The sequence below is a fragment of the Nilaparvata lugens genome, chromosome 3, assembly GCF_014356525.2.
Source record: "Nilaparvata lugens isolate BPH chromosome 3, ASM1435652v1, whole genome shotgun sequence".
NCBI lineage: Eukaryota > Metazoa > Arthropoda > Insecta > Hemiptera > Delphacidae > Nilaparvata > Nilaparvata lugens.
The window spans coordinates 73,509,923-73,530,316 of NC_052506.1; the positions used below are offsets into that span (position 1 = coordinate 73,509,923).

At 33.2% G+C, this 20,394-nt stretch overlaps 1 protein-coding gene across 2 annotated transcripts; it reads left to right on the top strand.

The window, feature by feature from the left end:
* Nucleotides 1–2,650: 2,650 nt before the first annotated feature.
* Nucleotides 2,651–16,543, top strand: LOC111043625. 2 transcript variants are annotated; one of them, XM_039424525.1, is made up of 7 exons: nucleotides 2,651–2,914; nucleotides 9,501–9,601; nucleotides 10,055–10,107; nucleotides 11,918–12,007; nucleotides 12,661–12,796; nucleotides 14,390–14,592; nucleotides 16,299–16,518. In XM_039424525.1, exons 1-7 carry the CDS (start codon nucleotides 2,835–2,837, stop codon nucleotides 16,398–16,400), a joined length of 765 nt encoding a protein of 254 aa, XP_039280459.1. In that variant the 5' UTR covers nucleotides 2,651–2,834; the 3' UTR covers nucleotides 16,401–16,518. The 2 variants fall into 2 exon arrangements, with proteins under 2 accessions (XP_039280459.1, XP_022184313.2); XM_022328621.2 differs by lacking the exon at nucleotides 2,651–2,914 and adding an exon at nucleotides 4,569–4,844 and having other exon boundaries at nucleotides 16,299–16,543.
* The last annotated feature ends 3,851 nt before the right edge of the window (nucleotides 16,544–20,394 follow it).

Below are 20,394 nucleotides of genomic sequence, written 5' to 3' on the forward strand. Positions count from 1 at the left end.
GTTAAAATTTATGGAATGCATGGAGAGTGAGGACAGAGAAAAATGGAAGGAAGCAATAAAATAAAGAGGAAGTATCTTTGGAAAAGAATAATACTTGGAATATTGTTGATGAAAAAGAAACTACAGGAAAGGAAATTTTAACAAGTAGGTGGGTATTCAAAGTAAAAGATAATGGGATATACAAGGCTAGGTTAGTTTTTAGAGGATGTCAACAGAAAGAAGGTTCAATCGATTTTAAAGATACTTTTAGTCCTGTTGTAGACAATACATCATTAAGAATCTTGTTTTCAATTGCAGCGCAGGATAATTTGAAAATCCAAACATTTGATGTAAAAACTGCTTTTTTGTATGGGGAATTAGATGATGAAATTTTTATGAGAATTCCAGAAGGATTTGGTGATGAAGAAGGAAAGGTATGTAGATTGAAGAAAGCCCTTTATGGATTAAAACAAGCCCCTTCTCAATGGAATAAAAAACTAACATCTTTTCTAAAGCAAGAAGGTTTACATCAACTAAAATCTGATCAATGCATTTTCAAAGGCAGTTCAAATGAACTTTATTTAGCCATACATGTAGATGATGGAATTTCGATGAGCAAGGATGAAACTAAAATGAATAATCTATTGGAAAAATTAATGAAAAATTTTGAAATGACAGTAAATGAGAATCCAGCTAGTTATTTAGGTTTGGAAATAAGACAAAACAAAGAAGGCATTTTTGTAACACAGACAAGCTATTCTAAGAAAGTTCTTGAAAATTTTAGTATGACTGGCAGTAAATATCAAAATACACCCATAGTAAAAAATGACCAAATTGAAAAGCTTAGAATAGATTTTCCCTATAGAGAGGCGGTAGGTAGTTTGCTATACTTAACTAACAAAACAAGACCTGACATGTCTTTTGCAGTCAACTATGAAAGCCGGTACTTAGATAACCCTAGTGCTAAAGATGTACAAAATGTTAAGAGAACCCTAAGATATCTAAATGGATCAAAAGATGTTGGTTTATTTTTTACCAGTTGTAAGTCAAATGTATTGAAAGTTGAAGCATATTGTGATTCAGATTATGCTGGTGATCTAAATGATAGAAAAAGCACAAGTGGGTATGTTATATTATTGGGAGGAGCACCCATTATTTGGAGCTCTAGAAAGCAACCAATTATTGCCTTATCCACAGCAGAAGCTGAGTATATTTCTGCTGCAGAGTGTTGTAAAGAATTGAAATATTTGAAGACTATTCTTTCAGAATTGACTAACAGAACTATAAATACAGTACTTAATGTGGACAATCAAAGTGCTATCAAGCTAATTAAATGAGGTCAAATGAACAGGAAAAGTAAACACATTGATGTCAGAAACCATTTTGTAAGTGAACAATTTCATAATGGCATGTTTGAAATAAAATATTGTTGTTCAGAAAAACAGCTAGCTGACATATTTACTAAACCATTATTGAGTAACAAATTTTCGAAGTTTAAAGATATGTTGGTAACTATGTAAAACAAGTGATGACTTTCTAACAAGTAATTCTGATTAAAGACTTTCTAACAAGTGATTCTGATTAAAATCTTTATTATCATTTAAGAAATAACAATTCAGATGTAAACTGATTTTTTGTTGAAACATTTTGACATTAAGGAGGAGTGTTGGAATATAATAATTCATGTAAAACTATATTTTGTATTATTTCTATTGTAATGTCAAAATTATTTATGTGTTTGAACAATTATGGTGGCAGCACTGTCATGGTGATTAAAACGCAGTCGGTATGTAAAATCGTTTTCTTTGTGAGTTTCCCTCCTCAACAAACTCTTTATTCTTTAAAAGTAAAACTAAAACTTTATCATTTGGGTCTATATCTCTTTAAGGTCTTTGGGAATAGACACAATCTGAAAGTTATCAATACGATGCGTGACGTCACTGTTGTGATGTCAAGGTGGATGAATTTGGCAGTAGATGTTGGCTTCCTTAGACCAGTTATAGAATAGACACGCTGGGAACTCTAGCCTCTGAAGCCAACATCTACTGCCAAATCCACCCATCTTGACGTCACAACCAAGCTAACAACAATGTAAGTTCAGTGAACTCTAAACTAACGTTAGTTTAGAGTTCACTGTGTAAGTTAAACACCACAAACACTTACACAACAAACTCAAAAAAGTTTTCTATAATTTCTTTACGATGCGTGACGTCACTGTTGTGACGTCAAGATGGGTGGATTTGGCAGTAGATCTTGGCTTCATCGACTTTCAGTATGAACAAAGACCTTAAAGAGGAAGACTTGCATCTTTAAGGTCTTTGAGTATGAATATACAATGAGCCGTGTCTATTCTATAACTGGTCTAAGTTGGCTTCAGAGGCTAGACTTCCCAGCGTGTCTATTCTATAACTGGTCTAAGATGGAAACTTGGCTAGTACCCTGACGCAAAAATCCGCCATCTTGTTAGGAAGTGCCGCATTGTAAATAGTATTGATGGTACGTTCGGATCACTTCAATGATCCGGATCAATTGATCTCATTCTCCGCCACGAGTCCCCAGAAGACCAGGATTGGAACTTCCCAAGGTCACGTGACGTGTCTAGTTTTTGCGTCATGTAAATAGCATTTTTAGATAGGCGTTTGATTATAAGTTTCCATTCTGTACCTATTCTGTGGTTAGGAGTTAGGAACTGTTCTTGGTATTTCGTTATTCGTTTTATGGATTTAGGTTATCTGAAGTGAAGATTTTAAATTATATCAAATAATATCAACAAATGCGTACTATTCAATAATCTCTTAGTGAATCGGCTGTTATTATTGAGGTTTAATGAATTATGCTATTATTTTATTTTCATCATGATAGAATATATGAGCTGTATGTATACAACTTTAAAACGATGGATGAAACGAGAAGATGTCACTCCCAAACGTAAAAGGCAAGTATAAACTGGTATCTCTTATTTTTTATCCTCTCTTAATTATCAATTAATATTTCATTTTAATGGATTTGTTGATTCGAATTGTCATAGGTCTATTTTCAACTCTTTAATTATTTAAAACCCCTAGATCTTTATAACCTATTTGATAGGGTACAATAAGAAAGTTTGGTACCGTACTAATAATATTATTTTTTAAGTTAACACCTTTTTATTTACTATATTTAGATTGAGGTGTTGATAGTCAATTTTTATTTTATTCAATATTTTTCGAATGAGCCAAATTAGGCTTAATTATATAGTTTAATAAGTTGGATAATAATATTTTTGGCTAAAGTGTAAGCCCAGTGCCAACAAACATGTCATCAAATTTTTGGTTGGGATCGATTTAGTATGTTATTTTGAACACAAAATCACAAGAGATAAACGGCGGTCACTCATCATAATTATATTGAAAAAAAAAACAATTTAGTTTTACTAACCTCACTTTGTTCACAACATTTCAAACACCTCTAATGTATTAGTTTAGGAAAGCTAAGGTTAGGAAAAGCTTTAGGATAGGGAAGTTTAGGTTAGGAAAACGTAGATTAGGAAAATCATAATTTGATGATTTTGATAGTCAAAATTATAGGTTAAATGCAAGTAAAATTGTGCTACTTTGAACTTAGTTTATTTTAATAACAATAGTGACCGCCGTTTAATTTTTGTGATTTTGTGCTCAAAATAACATACTAAATCGATCCAAACCAAAAATTTGATGAATTGTATGTTGTCACTGAACGTACACTTACACCTCTTTTTTAAACAAGTTAATATACAAGTGGATTTTTCCTAAATAGTCTTTATCAGCCTTGTTAGTTTTTCATATTGATATTGAGTTTTGATGAAAACGTTATTTATCAATCAGCCTAGTTAGGTTGGATACGAGCATACGGTATTTTTGGCTAAATTGCAGTAACGCCCAATGCTTACACATGAATAGCGCCAGATTTTGTATGGTTGGTTTGCCAGCGCTTGCCATCGTTGGCCTTTGTTTGCTATCGCTCCGAGTTTTGTCACATTGCAATGTAGATGGCAAGACAAACTTGGCCAAGCTTACAACCTTCACCAGTGACTGGGCGATTGTGTGAATTACAGTAACTATATTCCCCACAGTATGGCCATTGACTGTCACGCTTCTGATTGGTTAACTCGGTCACATGTACAAATCCGCCATTAAGATTCCAAACAAACTTTCAAGTCCTATCTTATAGCATTAGACATTTGGAACTTATCACTTATTTTACCGATTAGAAACATATTATGAACTTAAGATGAGTTTGATATATCATTTTCGAAGAGAAATTCATTATACTTCAATATAGACAAAAAATATAACTTTAAAAAACACTAATAAAGCTTAAAACATCAATTTTCCTTCCCTCGGACTCCTCGCGGACCACTTCTAGAGCTTTCGCGGACAACTTATTGGGGACCAGTGATCTATATAAATATGTAGAAATATTAATTTCATTTTTTTTACAATTTATTTCATACTCCGCCACGAGTCCCCAGAAGACCAGGATTGGAACTTCCCAAGGTCACGTGACGTGTCTAGTTTTTGCGTCATGTAAATAGCATTTTTAGATAGGCGTTTGATTATAAGTTTCCATTCTGTACCTATTCTGTGGTTAGGAGTTAGGAACTGTTCTTGGTATTTCGTTATTCGTTTTATGGATTTAGGTTATCTGAAGTGAAGATTTTAAATTATATCAAATAATATCAACAAATGCGTACTATTCAATAATCTCTTAGTGAATCGGCTGTTATTATTGAGGTTTAATGAATTATGCTATTATTTTATTTTCATCATGATAGAATATATGAGCTGTATGTATACAACTTTAAAACGATGGATGAAACGAGAAGATGTCACTCCCAAACGTAAAAGGCAAGTATAAACTGGTATCTCTTATTTTTTATCCTCTCTTAATTATCAATTAATATTTCATTTTAATGGATTTGTTGATTCGAATTGTCATAGGTCTATTTTCAACTCTTTAATTATTTAAAACCCCTAGATCTTTATAACCTATTTGATGGAATACAATAACAAATTTAGGTACTAAATATTAATTTTTTTAAAGTTCATAACCTATTTGATAGGGTACAATAAGAAAGTTTGGTACCGTACTAATAATATTATTTTTTAAGTTAACACCTTTTTATTTACTATATTTAGATTGAGGTGTTGATAGTCAATTTTTATTTTATTCAATATTTTTCGAATGAGCCAAATTAGGCTTAATTATATAGTTTAATAAGTTGGATAATAATATTTTTGGCTAAAGTGTAAGCCCAGTGCCAACAAACATGTCATCAAATTTTTGGTTGGGATCGATTTAGTATGTTATTTTGAACACAAAATCACAAGAGATAAACGGCGGTCACTCATCATAATTATATTGAAAAAAAAAACAATTTAGTTTTACTAACCTCACTTTGTTCACAACATTTCAAACACCTCTAATGTATTAGTTTAGGAAAGCTAAGGTTAGGAAAAGCTTTAGGATAGGGAAGTTTAGGTTAGGAAAACGTAGATTAGGAAAATCATAATTTGATGATTTTGATAGTCAAAATTATAGGTTAAATGCAAGTAAAATTGTGCTACTTTGAACTTAGTTTATTTTAATAACAATAGTGACCGCCGTTTAATTTTTGTGATTTTGTGCTCAAAATAACATACTAAATCGATCCAAACCAAAAATTTGATGAATTGTATGTTGTCACTGAACGTACACTTACACCTCTTTTTTAAACAAGTTAATATACAAGTGGATTTTTCCTAAATAGTCTTTATCAGCCTTGTTAGTTTTTCATATTGATATTGAGTTTTGATGAAAACGTTATTTATCAATCAGCCTAGTTAGGTTGGATACGAGCATACGGTATTTTTGGCTAAATTGCAGTAACGCCCAATGCTTACACATGAATAGCGCCAGATTTTGTATGGTTGGTTTGCCAGCGCTTGCCATCGTTGGCCTTTGTTTGCTATCGCTCCGAGTTTTGTCACATTGCAATGTAGATGGCAAGACAAACTTGGCCAAGCTTACAACCTTCACCAGTGACTGGGCGATTGTGTGAATTACAGTAACTATATTCCCCACAGTATGGCCATTGACTGTCACGCTTCTGATTGGTTAACTCGGTCACATGTACAAATCCGCCATTAAGATTCCAAACAAACTTTCAAGTCCTATCTTATAGCATTAGACATTTGGAACTTATCACTTATTTTACCGATTAGAAACATATTATGAACTTAAGATGAGTTTGATATATCATTTTCGAAGAGAAATTCATTATACTTCAATATAGACAAAAAATATAACTTTAAAAAACACTAATAAAGCTTAAAACATCAATTTTCCTTCCCTCGGACTCCTCGCGGACCACTTCTAGAGCTTTCGCGGACAACTTATTGGGGACCAGTGATCTATATAAATATGTAGAAATATTAATTTCATTTTTTTTACAATTTATTTCATACTCATCCCATTTATTGGATCAAACTTCAAATAATCCAATTTCAAAATATTTTTTGTGGCTTAATTGAATATAACATTTTATGAAATATTTAACCATTATCAAGTGCTGATTAAAGTCGTCTTAACTTCTCTGATTGGTTCTCTTCAGTACTGACTACCCTACCCATAACATGTTGGTACAATAGCTATTGATATGATTTTCGAGTTGCATTACCACGAGCAGTAGTTAAGATTAGAAATATCACTAAATATAAACAATAATGGTTATGTGTGTTATTTTTCAATTTCTTATATGTTTATTAAATTCATCAAGTAGTACTATGGCTAGAATAATTGGCTCTTCCAGAGTTTTTATTCAATGTTGTGCTTTACAATATTTTCGTCAGACTTATTGGCTGAATAAAACAAACTATTTAAATGTTATGGAATCTATTGAAGAATTCCATCATGCTTCTAGAAATAGATAAGGGAACTTTATTATTTGTCAATGGAACAAAATGTATTACAATATCATGTTACATTTCAAAAGTTTTATGGTATTTTTTTGGAAATTCAGCTTTCAGGTTACGTTACCTACCTTTCATTTTTACTCGCTATTATCTACAAATTACTATTTCAAGTTCCAAAACTATATTAGGAATGTAGAAAAAACAAGAAAGAAATTATATCGAAGTTAATAATCACAAAAATATACTTTAATAAGTAAAAGCAAGCGATTCTACTTATAATCCCATATAAGCTTCATTATAAAATTCTAATATTTGTAATCTTCATGGCGGCGGCGGGAAAAAAATTTCCAATGGCCATACTGTGGGTAATATAGTTACTGTAGTGTGGACGAGGCATGCTGTAGTCTACCTTTATCGCTGTACTTCGGATATTAAAGATATCCACTCATATTGTTTTCAGTGAGTGAGGAGAAAGAAATGTAGCCTGATTTTATATTGATTATATTTGGCCTAATAGTTGATGACACGAAATAACAAAATGTAAAAACTCTTTAAAAAGTGGAATAAAAAAATATTGTCTTTTTAATAACGATTAGAATTTTTAAACTTGCTACTTAAAAAGCATATATTTGCATCTACTATTATCTATTAGGCTACTTGCTCCTGCATTGTACTACAGGAATAGGCTACATTCTAAAAATGTAAGTTTGGAGATTTGTCAATATTTATCACTGTAACATCTCATTTGAATATTTTGATCCCATCTCGAGCTCTGATTCAATCAAACCGCAGTTATTGGTAGAATTTCGAGCACGTTTCGTTCGAGATCTACAAAAGAAATTCACAGGCAGACAGATCTGGCGATGTAGTTGGCCAGTGAACGTTACCTAATCTTGAGATGATTGAGCACTGCACGATACCCTTCACCCAGTTCAGGATACTTATAGTGATCTCATTATATTATGGCATCCAAGAAGCTACTATCCTGGCCAGGAATAGTAGGAATATCAGTAATTAATGTTGCTGATGACACTAAATTAATAATAAATGGAATACCCTTGGAGGAACTACAGTCACATTATAACACAACAATAGCCTCAATAATAAAATCCTTGTTAGAATTAAATATAAACAGTGCAAAGAGTACCATAGTAAACTTTCAAAAACAGGCAAGGACTATCATGAATGCCGGTAGCCAGTTGAGTACTGAGGAGGAAATTTCGGATCCAGCAAGATTCCTGGGCATAATATTGGATAGAAACTTAACATGGCAGGAGCACATTGAATATTGCATCACTGTGTAGCAAATTATTCACATCACTATGGGATAAGAAGAATAAGGGGTATAGCTGATAAAAGCACTGCTATTATGGCCTATCATTCACTAATAATAATAAAAATAATAATAATTGCTTCACACATAAGTTTTGGCATAATAGCCTGGGGAAGCGCACCGCACACATACATAGAACAAATACTGATCTTACAAAGGAAATCAATAAGGATTATGAACTGTTATATGCTGTTCACTGCAGACCTTATTTCAGAAAAGACAGAATTTTTACAGTAGTATCCCTCTATATCCACTAGACAATTCATGTATAAAAAAGTATGTAACAGTTAGGCCATGTAGACACAATATACATGAACATAATACAAGAGGAAAAAACGATTTCGACCTCCCATACAGTAGACTGCTGAAAATGCAGAGACAGCCACAAACACAGGGTCTCCGCTTTCATAATTGCCTGACACATTATATAAAAAGTATACAAGAGCCTAAACAATTTAAGCAAGCTCTAAAAATACCTTATAGACAATCATCCACTCTATTCACTGAAGTAATTTCCAGTGAAAAGTGTGATTGACAAGTAGCGACTTCCTTGACATGCCCCTCATCCTTTGTGATGTAGGTGGTGAAATAAAAATGAAATGAAGGAAAACCCAATCCTGAGGAATGACAAACACGACCATAATACGCGAGATAAAAAATACTATTATTTCCAGCCACACAGGCTAAAGAAATTTGTAACTTGCCAACTTATTCGGGGGCCTGCCTCTTTAACCTGCTGTCTAAAGAACTCAACGTAATCTAGGACGATGGCGTTTTCGCTCGCAAACTTAAATACTACCCAACAACAAGTCCTTATTACACATTGGCAGAATATGTATATGAGCATACACACGAACATAGGAGACTATCAACATGAATCTCCAAATCATGGAAAGATTGAACGATTCCCTCCTCGTTGACTATGGTGAAGACAATAACAAGTAACAATATGACACGGTTACCAAACAATAAACGCACAGCTTCCATTAACTGACGTGGAATGTGCGATGTCGCACACAACTCTACCACCAATAGCTGTAGATTTAATTAAAACAGAATTCGGGATGAAATCCACAATATCTCTTGAGATGTTGCAGCAATCAATGAGTAATCTCTAACACAGATTTCAACAATGTATTATTTTCAATAATTTCTTGGTGGCGTCATTGGGTACCAAAATACTTATATTTCAAATTTGACGAGGAATCTAATGAAACTAACTTTAAGTTTGTAACTTTTCTGAGATCCTTACTTTATTGAGATTTGTTTATTTCCAGGTTATTGGACAATAATGACAATTTTGATCATGCTAAAAGATTGAAGCTTTCTCTACATCAACCTTCCAATGTAATGGATCCATCTGAGATAGATGCGATTGGTATGTGTGAAACAACATTATTTCAGTAGCAAATTGTATGTTTCCTGTTTATTATTAATTCTTATAGTGTCTACTAGCAGTCTGGTATAAATCCTATTATATTCTCTTCTGTATACTACTTTGAATTATTGGTCAAAAATGGATACCGTATTTATTCTTATAAAAAGTAAAAGGTATCACAGTAAAAACAATGTCAAAGATATTTATCAAGTTATACTGGCAAGTATTATAATTACGGTAATAAAAGTATTGCTTATAATTACTTCATGCTAGTTCATTATGTCCTTGTTTGATGCTGAACCTTTCGGTGCGAAAAACTGTTTTCTTGCTAATAATGGTAAGACTATAATAAATTTCTTAACTGACTTGTAGCTAAACAACATTCTGGATCTTAGTATTCAAACTCTTGTGAATTATTATTTGCATTCATGATGAAAATTCTTTCTATTTCAGACGTCAATCCTTTCAGTAGCAGAGGGCACATGATGTTATCCCTAGCCAGAAAGGTATCTATCCCAATAATATTCCTTCAAAAAACTGTTTTTTTTTCTAATATTGGTTTGATGAAGAGTTTCAAAGTTGGAATAGTCTTGTTGGTTGCTGATCAATGCACAGCCAAGAACTGTACCGATTTAGAAACTATAGTGAGGTTTACATTATAAAGTAACGTTTACGTTTGATTAGCAATTGTATTGCTATCCTTGTCTATCATTCAACAAAGCGGATAGCGCTATCTCTTTCTCGCTTTGCTCTTTTGCCAGATCGTCTTTTAACAATGTAGAATTAATAATTAGCAAAATATTCCATCTTAATTATGAAATTATTGAGAAATATAATTTTTTGCTTAATAAAATATAATTGATTTTTTTAACAGAATGAACAGTTAATATTATATCAATAAACTTGTATCAGCTACCGTCTATAGAAGGCATTGACAAGACAGGATCGACAACGTTGTTCACCTACCTTTCACCACTGATATTATAACGTGGACCTCACTATAGATGGAACGATTTTTCTATTCAATCAATTAAATAGTTTTATATAGTTACTTTAAAACTATTCATAGTGTGAATATTATTTTTTTAATAGTTGTATTAAATATTTCTGAATTAAAAGATATTACAAAATCATATTACTCCATTACAACTACATTTGCATGAATTATTTATCTATATGCCTATTCAATTGAATACTCCTTACATAAGTTGAAAATGAAAATGCGGAGAATTAGAATGAGTCGAATCGGAACGCTGCTTGATAGGTGTTTGGTCTTTAGAAAGGAGATTTTGTAATTGATCCCGCGAATTCTTGAAATTTCTAAAAATATGTTAATTTCAAATTTTCTATGTAGTGTTGCAATATGTGTAAGCCTATCCGATCTGCGGTAGCTTCTCACATTCACTATCTGTAGTCTACTTTTTTCATCTTAATCCTATTGCAACTCGGTGGGAAATTTGTCATTTCCCAAGTCGAGAAGTAGCTCTTTTTTCAAATAGCAACACATGCTATATAAAGACGTGTAAATAGTTTTATTGACCGAGCGAAGTGAGGTCTAAGATTCAAGTTGACGGTTTGGCATTTCTCTTAATGTTTAAATGTTTATATGTTGCGCATTTACGGAGAAACGCGGTAATAGATTTTCATGAAATTTGACTGGTATGTTCCTTTTTTAATTGCGCGTCGACGTATATACAAGGTTTTTTGGAAATGTTGCATTTCAAGGATAATATGAAAGGAAAAAGGAGCCTCCTTCATACGCCAATATTGGAGTAAAAATCAGACTATAGAATAATAATTATTCATAAATCAGCTGACAAGTGATTACACAGATGTGTGGAGAAGCCAGTCTATTGCTGTATTTCCATAAGGTCTATAGTTTCAATCAGGTACTTGTGGATGATAATTCTTCGTGTGGTCTACTGTTCACAGAACTACTAGTATGTTCATGTTCATATTATGATGAAACCAATTTATGTAAAAACGTAATTCAATTCTGATGACTAACAAGATAGGTAAGAATTTTTCATGAATTTCCAACAACTTTATCTTGTTTGAAGAGGTTGAGTTTATTAGTATGTTGGCCAAATATTTTTGTCTAATAGTGATAGTTGGATTTTATTTAGATAGCAATCATTCTGTCAATACCATAGTCACTCTATCGAAGTTTTAAGAGTATTTGTAATTGAGGAAAAATCAATCCACGTATGAATTATAAAAACTCCTAGTAGACTTTCAAATTATTTATTGTACAAAAGACATTGAACTTTTTGCTAATATTTGGATGACTTAACATGGATATTTTCAAATTTCCAGAAAGACGCTAAACAGGGTGAATCCAAGTCTGCTTCGTGGAAATCTACGATGAAAGAAAACTGTCTAGAAATTTCCAGTGATGAAGATGACGTGAGTATTAATTTGACAACATTTTATGAGAAATTTGTCAGATATGTTTATTTTAACTAGTTTTGTTAATTATTCTTCTTGTCATGATTATTATTCTATGCAAGTGATTAAATCAAATGCATCAAGATTTGCACGTATTTTATTATAATAATGGTCTCATTATTCATTTTTATTGATTCACAATTCATTTATTGATTCACAATTCATTAAAATAATCAGTACAATGAATACCTGTATTTTCATTGAAGGGAGCGTAAATGTTGCAAAGAAGCTAGTCGTTTTCTTTACTATAGTGAGGTCCACGTTATAATGGCAGTAGATAAAGATAGAAGAACAGCGTTGCCTATTCTCCGTCTCAATTGATTGTATTTCTACACTGTCAAAAACAGAGTTGGCATCGTTGCGGAGCTAGAAAATGATAGAACTACCTGCTTTGTCATATGATAGACAAGGATAGCAACATCAAAGTTGATCAAATACTGTCATTATAACGTGGACCTCACTATAGCTATTTAGTATGTTATAACTCACATAATGCATAAATTCTAATTTATTTTCAATAAAAAAGTAGAAGGTTTCAAGATTGGTGGCTTCTGCTTCTTCCAGGATTTAGATCGTTAATTCATTATTTTGTTCAATTTGTCGATTTCTAGGATGTAATTGTAGTCTCTGAAAAGAGAAATCGTCCACCTCTGATGCCTTCCACCCAGTACGTCGAAGGCAATCAGTCACAGAGTAAATCAGAAGAAGCCGACATTGTACAGAACAACATATCTACTAGACCAATAAGTAAGTGGAAATTTTTTAAACTGAACATATTTTAATTGAGTTGAGCATATATTTTTTGCTCCTCGCCTATTATTCTATTCTACCATCAAGGCAGTAGAGAGTGTGATATCTTACATCATCAATGGATTTGAGAGTAAAGAAGAAGTGAGTGCTTTGCTTTTAGACCTGAGCAAGGCTTTTGACTTGGTGTCCCATCAGAAATTGATTTAAAAGTTGAGCTACTATGGAGTGCAGGATACTGAACTAGAAGTGTTCAACTCATACCTATCTGAAAGATGTATGCTACTTGAAATAGCTGATCAGAAATCTGATCTCAAGCCGGTACCAAGAGGGGTCCCTCAGGGATCAGTTCTGGGCCCGTTCTTGTTCACAGTATTCATAAACGATTCACCAAAATTTTTAACAAATAAATGTGTTCTCTATGCCGATGATACTACTCTTATATTCTTCAATTCACTCTCAGATATAAACTCTGTCATTACTAGCTTTATGAAAGAAATGTCCTACCTCTGGTTCTCTGCCAATGACTTGATTGTAAATGAATATAAAATAGAGCATATAATTTGCAGCTTGAGAGCTGGTGGTATTGGTGTCAATAGCCAGACGGTAAAGCTTCCTGGAATAAATGTAGATTCTGGTTTTACCTGGAGTTCTCATACTGATGCCCTATGCACATGTTTAAGTAGAGTAATTTTCCTGCTGAGGAGATTCAAAAGTTGTAATAGTTCTGGCTTGGTATTAAAGGCTTATTTTGCTTTATTTCATTCACACCTTTTGTATGGAGGTCTTCTTTGGGGAAACTCTAGTGGAGCTGGGGAGGTTTTCCTGTCAAAAAAGAGCCTTGAGAACTGTTTTCGGTATGAGTGTAACAGACTCATGTAAGCCAGTATTTATGGAGCATGGTATACTTACTCTGCCTAGTATCTTCATCTTACAAAGTTTAATGTATATAAAGGGAAACCTTCCATCACTAAATCTCAGGGGTGCAAAGCATAGTCATGACACCCGAAACCGAAACAGGATAGACTTAGAGTATGCTAGGCTAACAAAGACGCAAAACTCCCATCTCAACACTGGAATAAAACTTTTTAATAAATTACCGTTGAGTGCTAGAGAGGCAAATGGGGAAAGTATTCAAGGTTGCCACTATTAAATGGTTGAAAAAGAAAGCATTTTACTCGGTGGGAGAGATTTTAGCTGGGAGTACTACTGATGTAACATTTTGAAGTTGTTCCCTTTTCTTATAAAATAAACCTATAGACTTTTAATTATCTGAACTTACTGATAAGTGACTGAATGTTTTATGTAGCCTACAGTGTATGTAGACAATAACCTCCATTAATTTTTCTACAATATTATAAATAATAAACACTAATTTTAAATTGACTTTCATTGATGCCTCACAATATAAAAATATTAACGTAGCATTGAACATATTATTATAGATCTTCTTGAAATCATGGTTAGTAAAGAGCTTTTGTTTATAGTTTGGAAGTAATAAAGTAATGAAGTTTTGACAGTTATTCAAAACATCAACAATTCTGTGTGCATATTCACTATAGATGTTTGGAAATGTTTAATGTGTTTTTGCAGATAATTTACCATTGCACTGTTCAACACCTGCTGCGTGCAGCCAGAAGCCGATCAGTCGCTTTTGCCCGTCAACGAGTCGGAGAGTGTTGAGCAGCAACACGAGCAGCTCCATAAGCAAAATGCGCCAATCCTCCGCTAGTCGAATAGGCAGAACCAGTTCCGGAACTTTCAATTTACTCTCAAAAACTCGAACTATAACCGCCGTCAGTACCCGTCTATTATCTATCTGATTTGAATTTACTTCTCTCTCATTTAATATACAGAGTGAGTCATATGAGTGGGAACCCTTCAATAATTTGAAGACTGTTGTAGATATAATACTTTAACTTTCAGAACAATTTATTGGTCATATACTCTACCTTTTGACATACAACTGAATTTCAACCCCTCATAAGGGGGTGACTTAGGGGTTGTAACTCGAATATTTTAAATGTAAACACCCATTGAGTGGTACATCATTTTAAAGGCCTTTTTAAAACAAGAAATATGGCATCGATAAAAATGTTTTATGATACTTGTATCCAAAATGGCGGCTGATTGAAGTTTAAGTTTTTAAATAAATGAGGGGTTGTAATTCAAATATTTTGAATGTGAACACCCATTGTGTGATACATCATTTTAAAGGCCTTTCTATAAGAAGAAAGATGACATCAATAAAAATGTTCTATGATACTTAAATCCAAAATGGCGGCTGATTAAACCTTATCAATTCTATTTCTTTAAAAACTCAAACTTCAATCAGCCGCCATTTTAGATAAAAGTATCATAGAACATTTTTATTGATGTCATATTTCTTTTTTCAAAAAGCCTTTAAAATGATGTACCACACAATGGGTGTTTACGTTTAAAATATTCCAGTTACAACCCCTAAGTCACCCCCTTATGAGGGGTTGAAATTCAGTTGTACGTCAAAAGGTGGAGTATTTGGCCATTAACTTATCCTGAAAGTTACAGTATTATATCTACAACAGTCTCCAATTTATTGAAGGGTTCCCATACCTATGACTCACTCTAATATATTATTTTTTCCTCAAAGCCAAGTTAGAACGTAGTGTGCTATCTATTACTTGGCCCAGTTTAAATCTAATTGACCATAAACCTACATTTAATATAGAATTAATGGTCCATTTGATATAAAAGTGTCCTAGAAAAAACTGGGCCTGAGCTAATTCAATATATTTAATTAAGTAATATATTTATTAACTTATATTTTGACCCAATATTTGAGAGAATCGCAAAAATAATAAACCATCTGAAAAGAACGTTGGAATTTTTATAATACTGTGTATGATTACTTTTAATCATGTCCACATTGCACACGGATTAAGCAAGGAGTATTATTTATTTATTTTAATTGTGTTATATTGCCTAATTTTTATAATAAATTTCTATTTTGCATGTATAATTCATCTGTATTTTCTTTATGTAATGTATATATTGTTATTGAATGAAATTGATTTGAATTTGTCTTGATACTTGGCAATGACATTATAGGGTACTGTAAGTCGAAACATGTCATGGCAGAAAACAATGATAAAAAAGGTCACTAGCGGTTTCGTTTTAAAAAATATTGAGTAGCCCTAAAAGCTACTTATAAGTTTCATAGAAATGCGATTTTCTACTGTGATAGTTTTATCTGACGTGTATTCATAATTTTTGAATATTGATAGTTCTATTTTGAAGCTTAAGAATATAGGTGGACTTTCGGTCCACCAAAAAACAACTATCTATGAGGTAGCCAGGTTGGTATACAAGAGAATAAAAACTGTCTTTTTGACAGTAAATTGTTACCATCTCGTAGGATTGAATAAGCTATAAAGTCGGCCTAACCATAAATTAGATGATGTTGTGTTTTTCAGCCCTCACCAATTTATAAATATTGAAGTATACATATTTGTTTACGTTCCAGGAAATAAATATGTTGGATAAAGAAAAGTACAGAGCCTTGCTGAATTCCATCATCCCTACTCATACCAGGCCAAGCTTTCCTAAGCCATTCCTCAACCTGTAAGTATGGAGAAAGAATCTCTCAGAATTTTACTCAGGCAAATTGTTTATCAACAATTAACATTACTGTATCGACTAAATAAATGTAAGCATTAATCAATATTTTCAAGGACTGAGGCTGAGTACTGAGGAGTTACATTCCAGCTAGTGACATCCTCACTTGCTCCTGTTCTTCTCATTTATGCATACCCTAAAGCATGTCGTAACCACACACCCTATGTGTGACTTCCTTGAGGCACCAAACAATGTTGCTTCCGACGGTCTGTTACTTCCAACTATTTATCTGAAGGGTATTATCTATCTCTCGACCTAGAGTATAAGACAATGTCAGCTTTTTCATGTACAGGGACTTTTCATGTCCAGAAGCAGTTTGAAGTACAAATTTTCTTTCTATCTGTTTAACTTTTGAACAATGAATTAAATCTGGACAAATGATTGATAATGTTGCTCCTGTGTCAATTGTTACCAAACTCTCTTTCCCTTCAATTGTCCCATTCGTGTGTAAGCTGTCCCCATTCCTTTTAATCATAGTAACACTACCAATTGCTTCTGAGGTCTCATTGGTAGCAGCTGACATTCGCCTCCCAATGTCAGCTGAATTTAGTTTTCCTTCTGTTCATTGTTGTTTAGTAATTTTGCTACTGAATTATTTTTCGTAGGTACAAATTTACAATATCTCTTCGAATGTCCTACTTTTCCACAGTTCCAACATCGATTTTCACGTTTTTGTTGAGGACACCATAATTGTATATGTCCACTCTCTCCACACAGCTAACATTCTACATTGTTGTTATTTTGTGTCACCTCATCCGTATTTAGTACTCTACTCTGGCGAGTTGGTAGTACAGCATGAACTGCTCTCTTAGCAGCATCCAATGTCAGAGCTGTAAGATGGTTCCCAATCAACAATGACCTATTTATTTCGTTATTACGTTCTGTAAGTGGCCATCGCCATAGCGTTGTTCTAATGCTAACATTAATTTATCAAAATCTAATTTTTCACTTGATAAAGTTTTCAACAGGTTAGCAGCTTGCCCTGTCAAGGCTAACATCAAATGTACAGTTTTCTCTTTATTGGTCCAATTATTAAATGTAGCCGCTGCTTCGAATTGTATTTTGAAAATGTTCCAAGAAGAATGACCGTCGTAATTTGGTGGTTTTACTTTTTCATTATTTTTCTCTACTGTATTGTTAGTAGCTAATGTTGGAAGGTTACTCTCATCATTTATAATGTAAGTTTCCTCATTATTGATGCCATCATTGAATATGTGTCCATCAACATTAATCTCATTCACCAACCTACCTAATTTTGCATTGATTGTTGAAATTTGTTCATTTGTCTTATTAGACAAGACCTCGACTGTATTGTTTATTTTAGCAATTTGTTCATTTGTATTATTAGACAAGACCTCAACTGTATTGTTTAAAAGATTCATATCTCCCCTTACAACTTCTAATTCATTTTCAATTTGCTGCCTTTGTTGAATTGAATTATTACTCAAGTCTTCTATTTTATTGTTCACAGCATTCATATCTTTCCTTACTAAATCTATGCCTTTTTTAAATCCCTTTTTCAAGTTTTGTCCCATATTAGATATAGATTCTAGCATACCTTCTTTGAGCGAATTTTCCATCTCGTTGAATGCTTCCATCTCCATTTTTGATCTTGCTCTTGTTTACATGCAAAACTTTTTTTTGTGTAACAAAATTTTAGCACAATTCTTTTTTCTAATGATTCTATCCCACTTCTGACACCAATGTTGTAAATGTGCTTTTGTAATTGACACTTTATTTATTAAAAGTTTACATCGAACAAGATAAAAATAAAAATAACATAATCTTTAAACATCTCTCATCAAAATCCTTCATAAAACTCTAACTTCAACTAGTTATTTACTTGCAAACGTCCGTTGCTAAAACAGTCACCTTGACAACCGTGCTCACATGATATCCACGTAGGGCTAGCCTACATCATTATTGACTATTTTGACAACTAGATTGAATACCTTTCAGTAACGAATGGCATTGTTGTGAATATTTATGTTTAAAATGAATAAAATACTGTAATGCATAAAGTCAAATTGCTCTACAGTTTCAGTGTATTACTGAATCATCTCGAGTTGATAGTTGGAATCGTAATGTATTTGCTTGTTAATCCATAAGAATCTAATAAATACAACATGAAGTACTGCATCAAGTCAGAAAACTGCATTCTTAATGCAACTTTAAATGGCTCTTCAAATGCAACTTCAACGTCATTATGGCTCTTCATCTTTTTTATCCTGAGAGAATGAAATGATAATATAAGAATTCAAAAAAATATGAATCATACAGTCTGGGTGCGTTATTGCTGACAAATCTCTAAATTCAAAAACTTGCTATTTTAGTAAAACTTTTAAGTTGAAATTTGTTTTTCAAACTTCTCTTGTGAGCTATATTTAAAATAATAATAATAATAGTGGAATAGTTGAATAAACTTAAAAGTAGAGCATTCTTAAAATGTAAAATAACAAAGATCTGTTGGGAAATAAATACAACATTTATGACGGAATATATGGATAGGATCTATAATGGAACATAGAAGAGAAAAATTTGAACAAAGTCCAGATTTTATGGGGATGAAATTTATGAGCTACCTCCCGTGTAGAAGCGAGACTGATAGGGCAAGGTTCAAAATCGAGTTGAAAAAGTACCTAAGAGTTAGAAACTTATAGTTTTGAAGAATTTAGGGATACCTACCTTGGCTGTTATTGTTTCTTTCTTTTTTTGTTGTGTTTACTATCACTTTTTGTGTAGTTGAGACTTTTAAAAGTTAGTAAGTTAGACTAGTTTATCAGAGATTTACAATGGTGTAATAACCGAAACCGTTCTTTCTAAGTATCAATAAATCTGTGTTTTTTTGACAATTTCTTAGTTTTTTTTTATTCATTGTTTTTACTATCTTTGTTGGTTATATCTGTTTTCGGAATGATTGTAAGTATTGTTTAATGTAGATGACGCATTCATGTACAATATGCATTGTACATCTTGAATGAAGAGATTAATTGATTGAATTGCAGTCTCAGAGGACTAGGGTCGAGGCAAGGAAGCGAGGTTCGAGTGGATTGGTGGTACTTCGCTCCTTATTATTATTCTTGCTCGGTCAAAAGATATGTTGGCGGGCGCCCTTGTCTTCCTCTGAACGTGGCGATTTTGGTTTTAGGTTAGGGACAGCGGGGAAAGTTGGCTCTGCTTCACTGAGTGTGGTGCCCTTCCCCCCTGCCTAAGTATAGGATTTTTGGGTACAGGATATAGGGCGGTAGGGGAGTAAAATGTGTGTTGGCTGGCTCAAGAACCCCAGCGACGCAGAGGGATAACACGGCCGAGAAGCTGACAACTGTCTATTCGGCGGTGATTGTTGCCCCTGCTACTGAGACTATGTTAAGGGGTATAGGAGCAACTGCATATTGTAGAGTAGGGAATGGTTTGCTCGCTTACCGGGGAGTCAATCACGGTCCATGTTACGAGTAAAGTCTAACTATACGCGTTGGCTTCGTAGTTCGTCGATGTGCTATTGACTCGAAAATGGCCTTCTCCACGTTCACTATAGGACTAGCTGCGCGCTGCCCAGCTTTATTCCCCAGAAATATGAAGGAAAAGTAAGAAGTGGTGGAGGGTGGGGCCGCTTCAAGATCTACTCCTTCGTTTTAGATTTAGTTTGGAGATAACCAAACGTTTAGCTCTCCTTTCCGCCAGTCACAAACTTTTTATGACAGCATTAAAATGTAATCAAGGGGAACATGCTCATTAATTCTGAGTATTTTGTCGGTCCCTTCTTTTGAGGGCCTTGAATCTGTATTGGAAATGATGGTTCCTTCAACTATATATTATCCATGTTCTCCAACCTCTAACCTTGTAGTTTCATTTATATTTTTGAATGAAATGAATTATCTACCGTTATTATAATTATTATCGTAAGACTTTCATATAGGTATCATATCATGCTGATAATAAGAATA

Bases quoted from the DNA above. Each gene is read 5' to 3' on its own strand.
- LOC111043625 (XM_039424525.1), top strand. From the start codon at position 2,835: ATGATAGAATATATGAGCTGTATGTATACAACTTTAAAACGATGGATG. The intron at 10,108-11,917 runs GTATCTATCCCA...TCAAATTTCCAG, and splicing joins TGTTATCCCTAGCCAGAAAG to AAAGACGCTAAACAGGGTGA. The intron at 12,797-14,389 runs GTAAGTGGAAAT...GTGTTTTTGCAG, and splicing joins CATATCTACTAGACCAATAA to ATAATTTACCATTGCACTGT.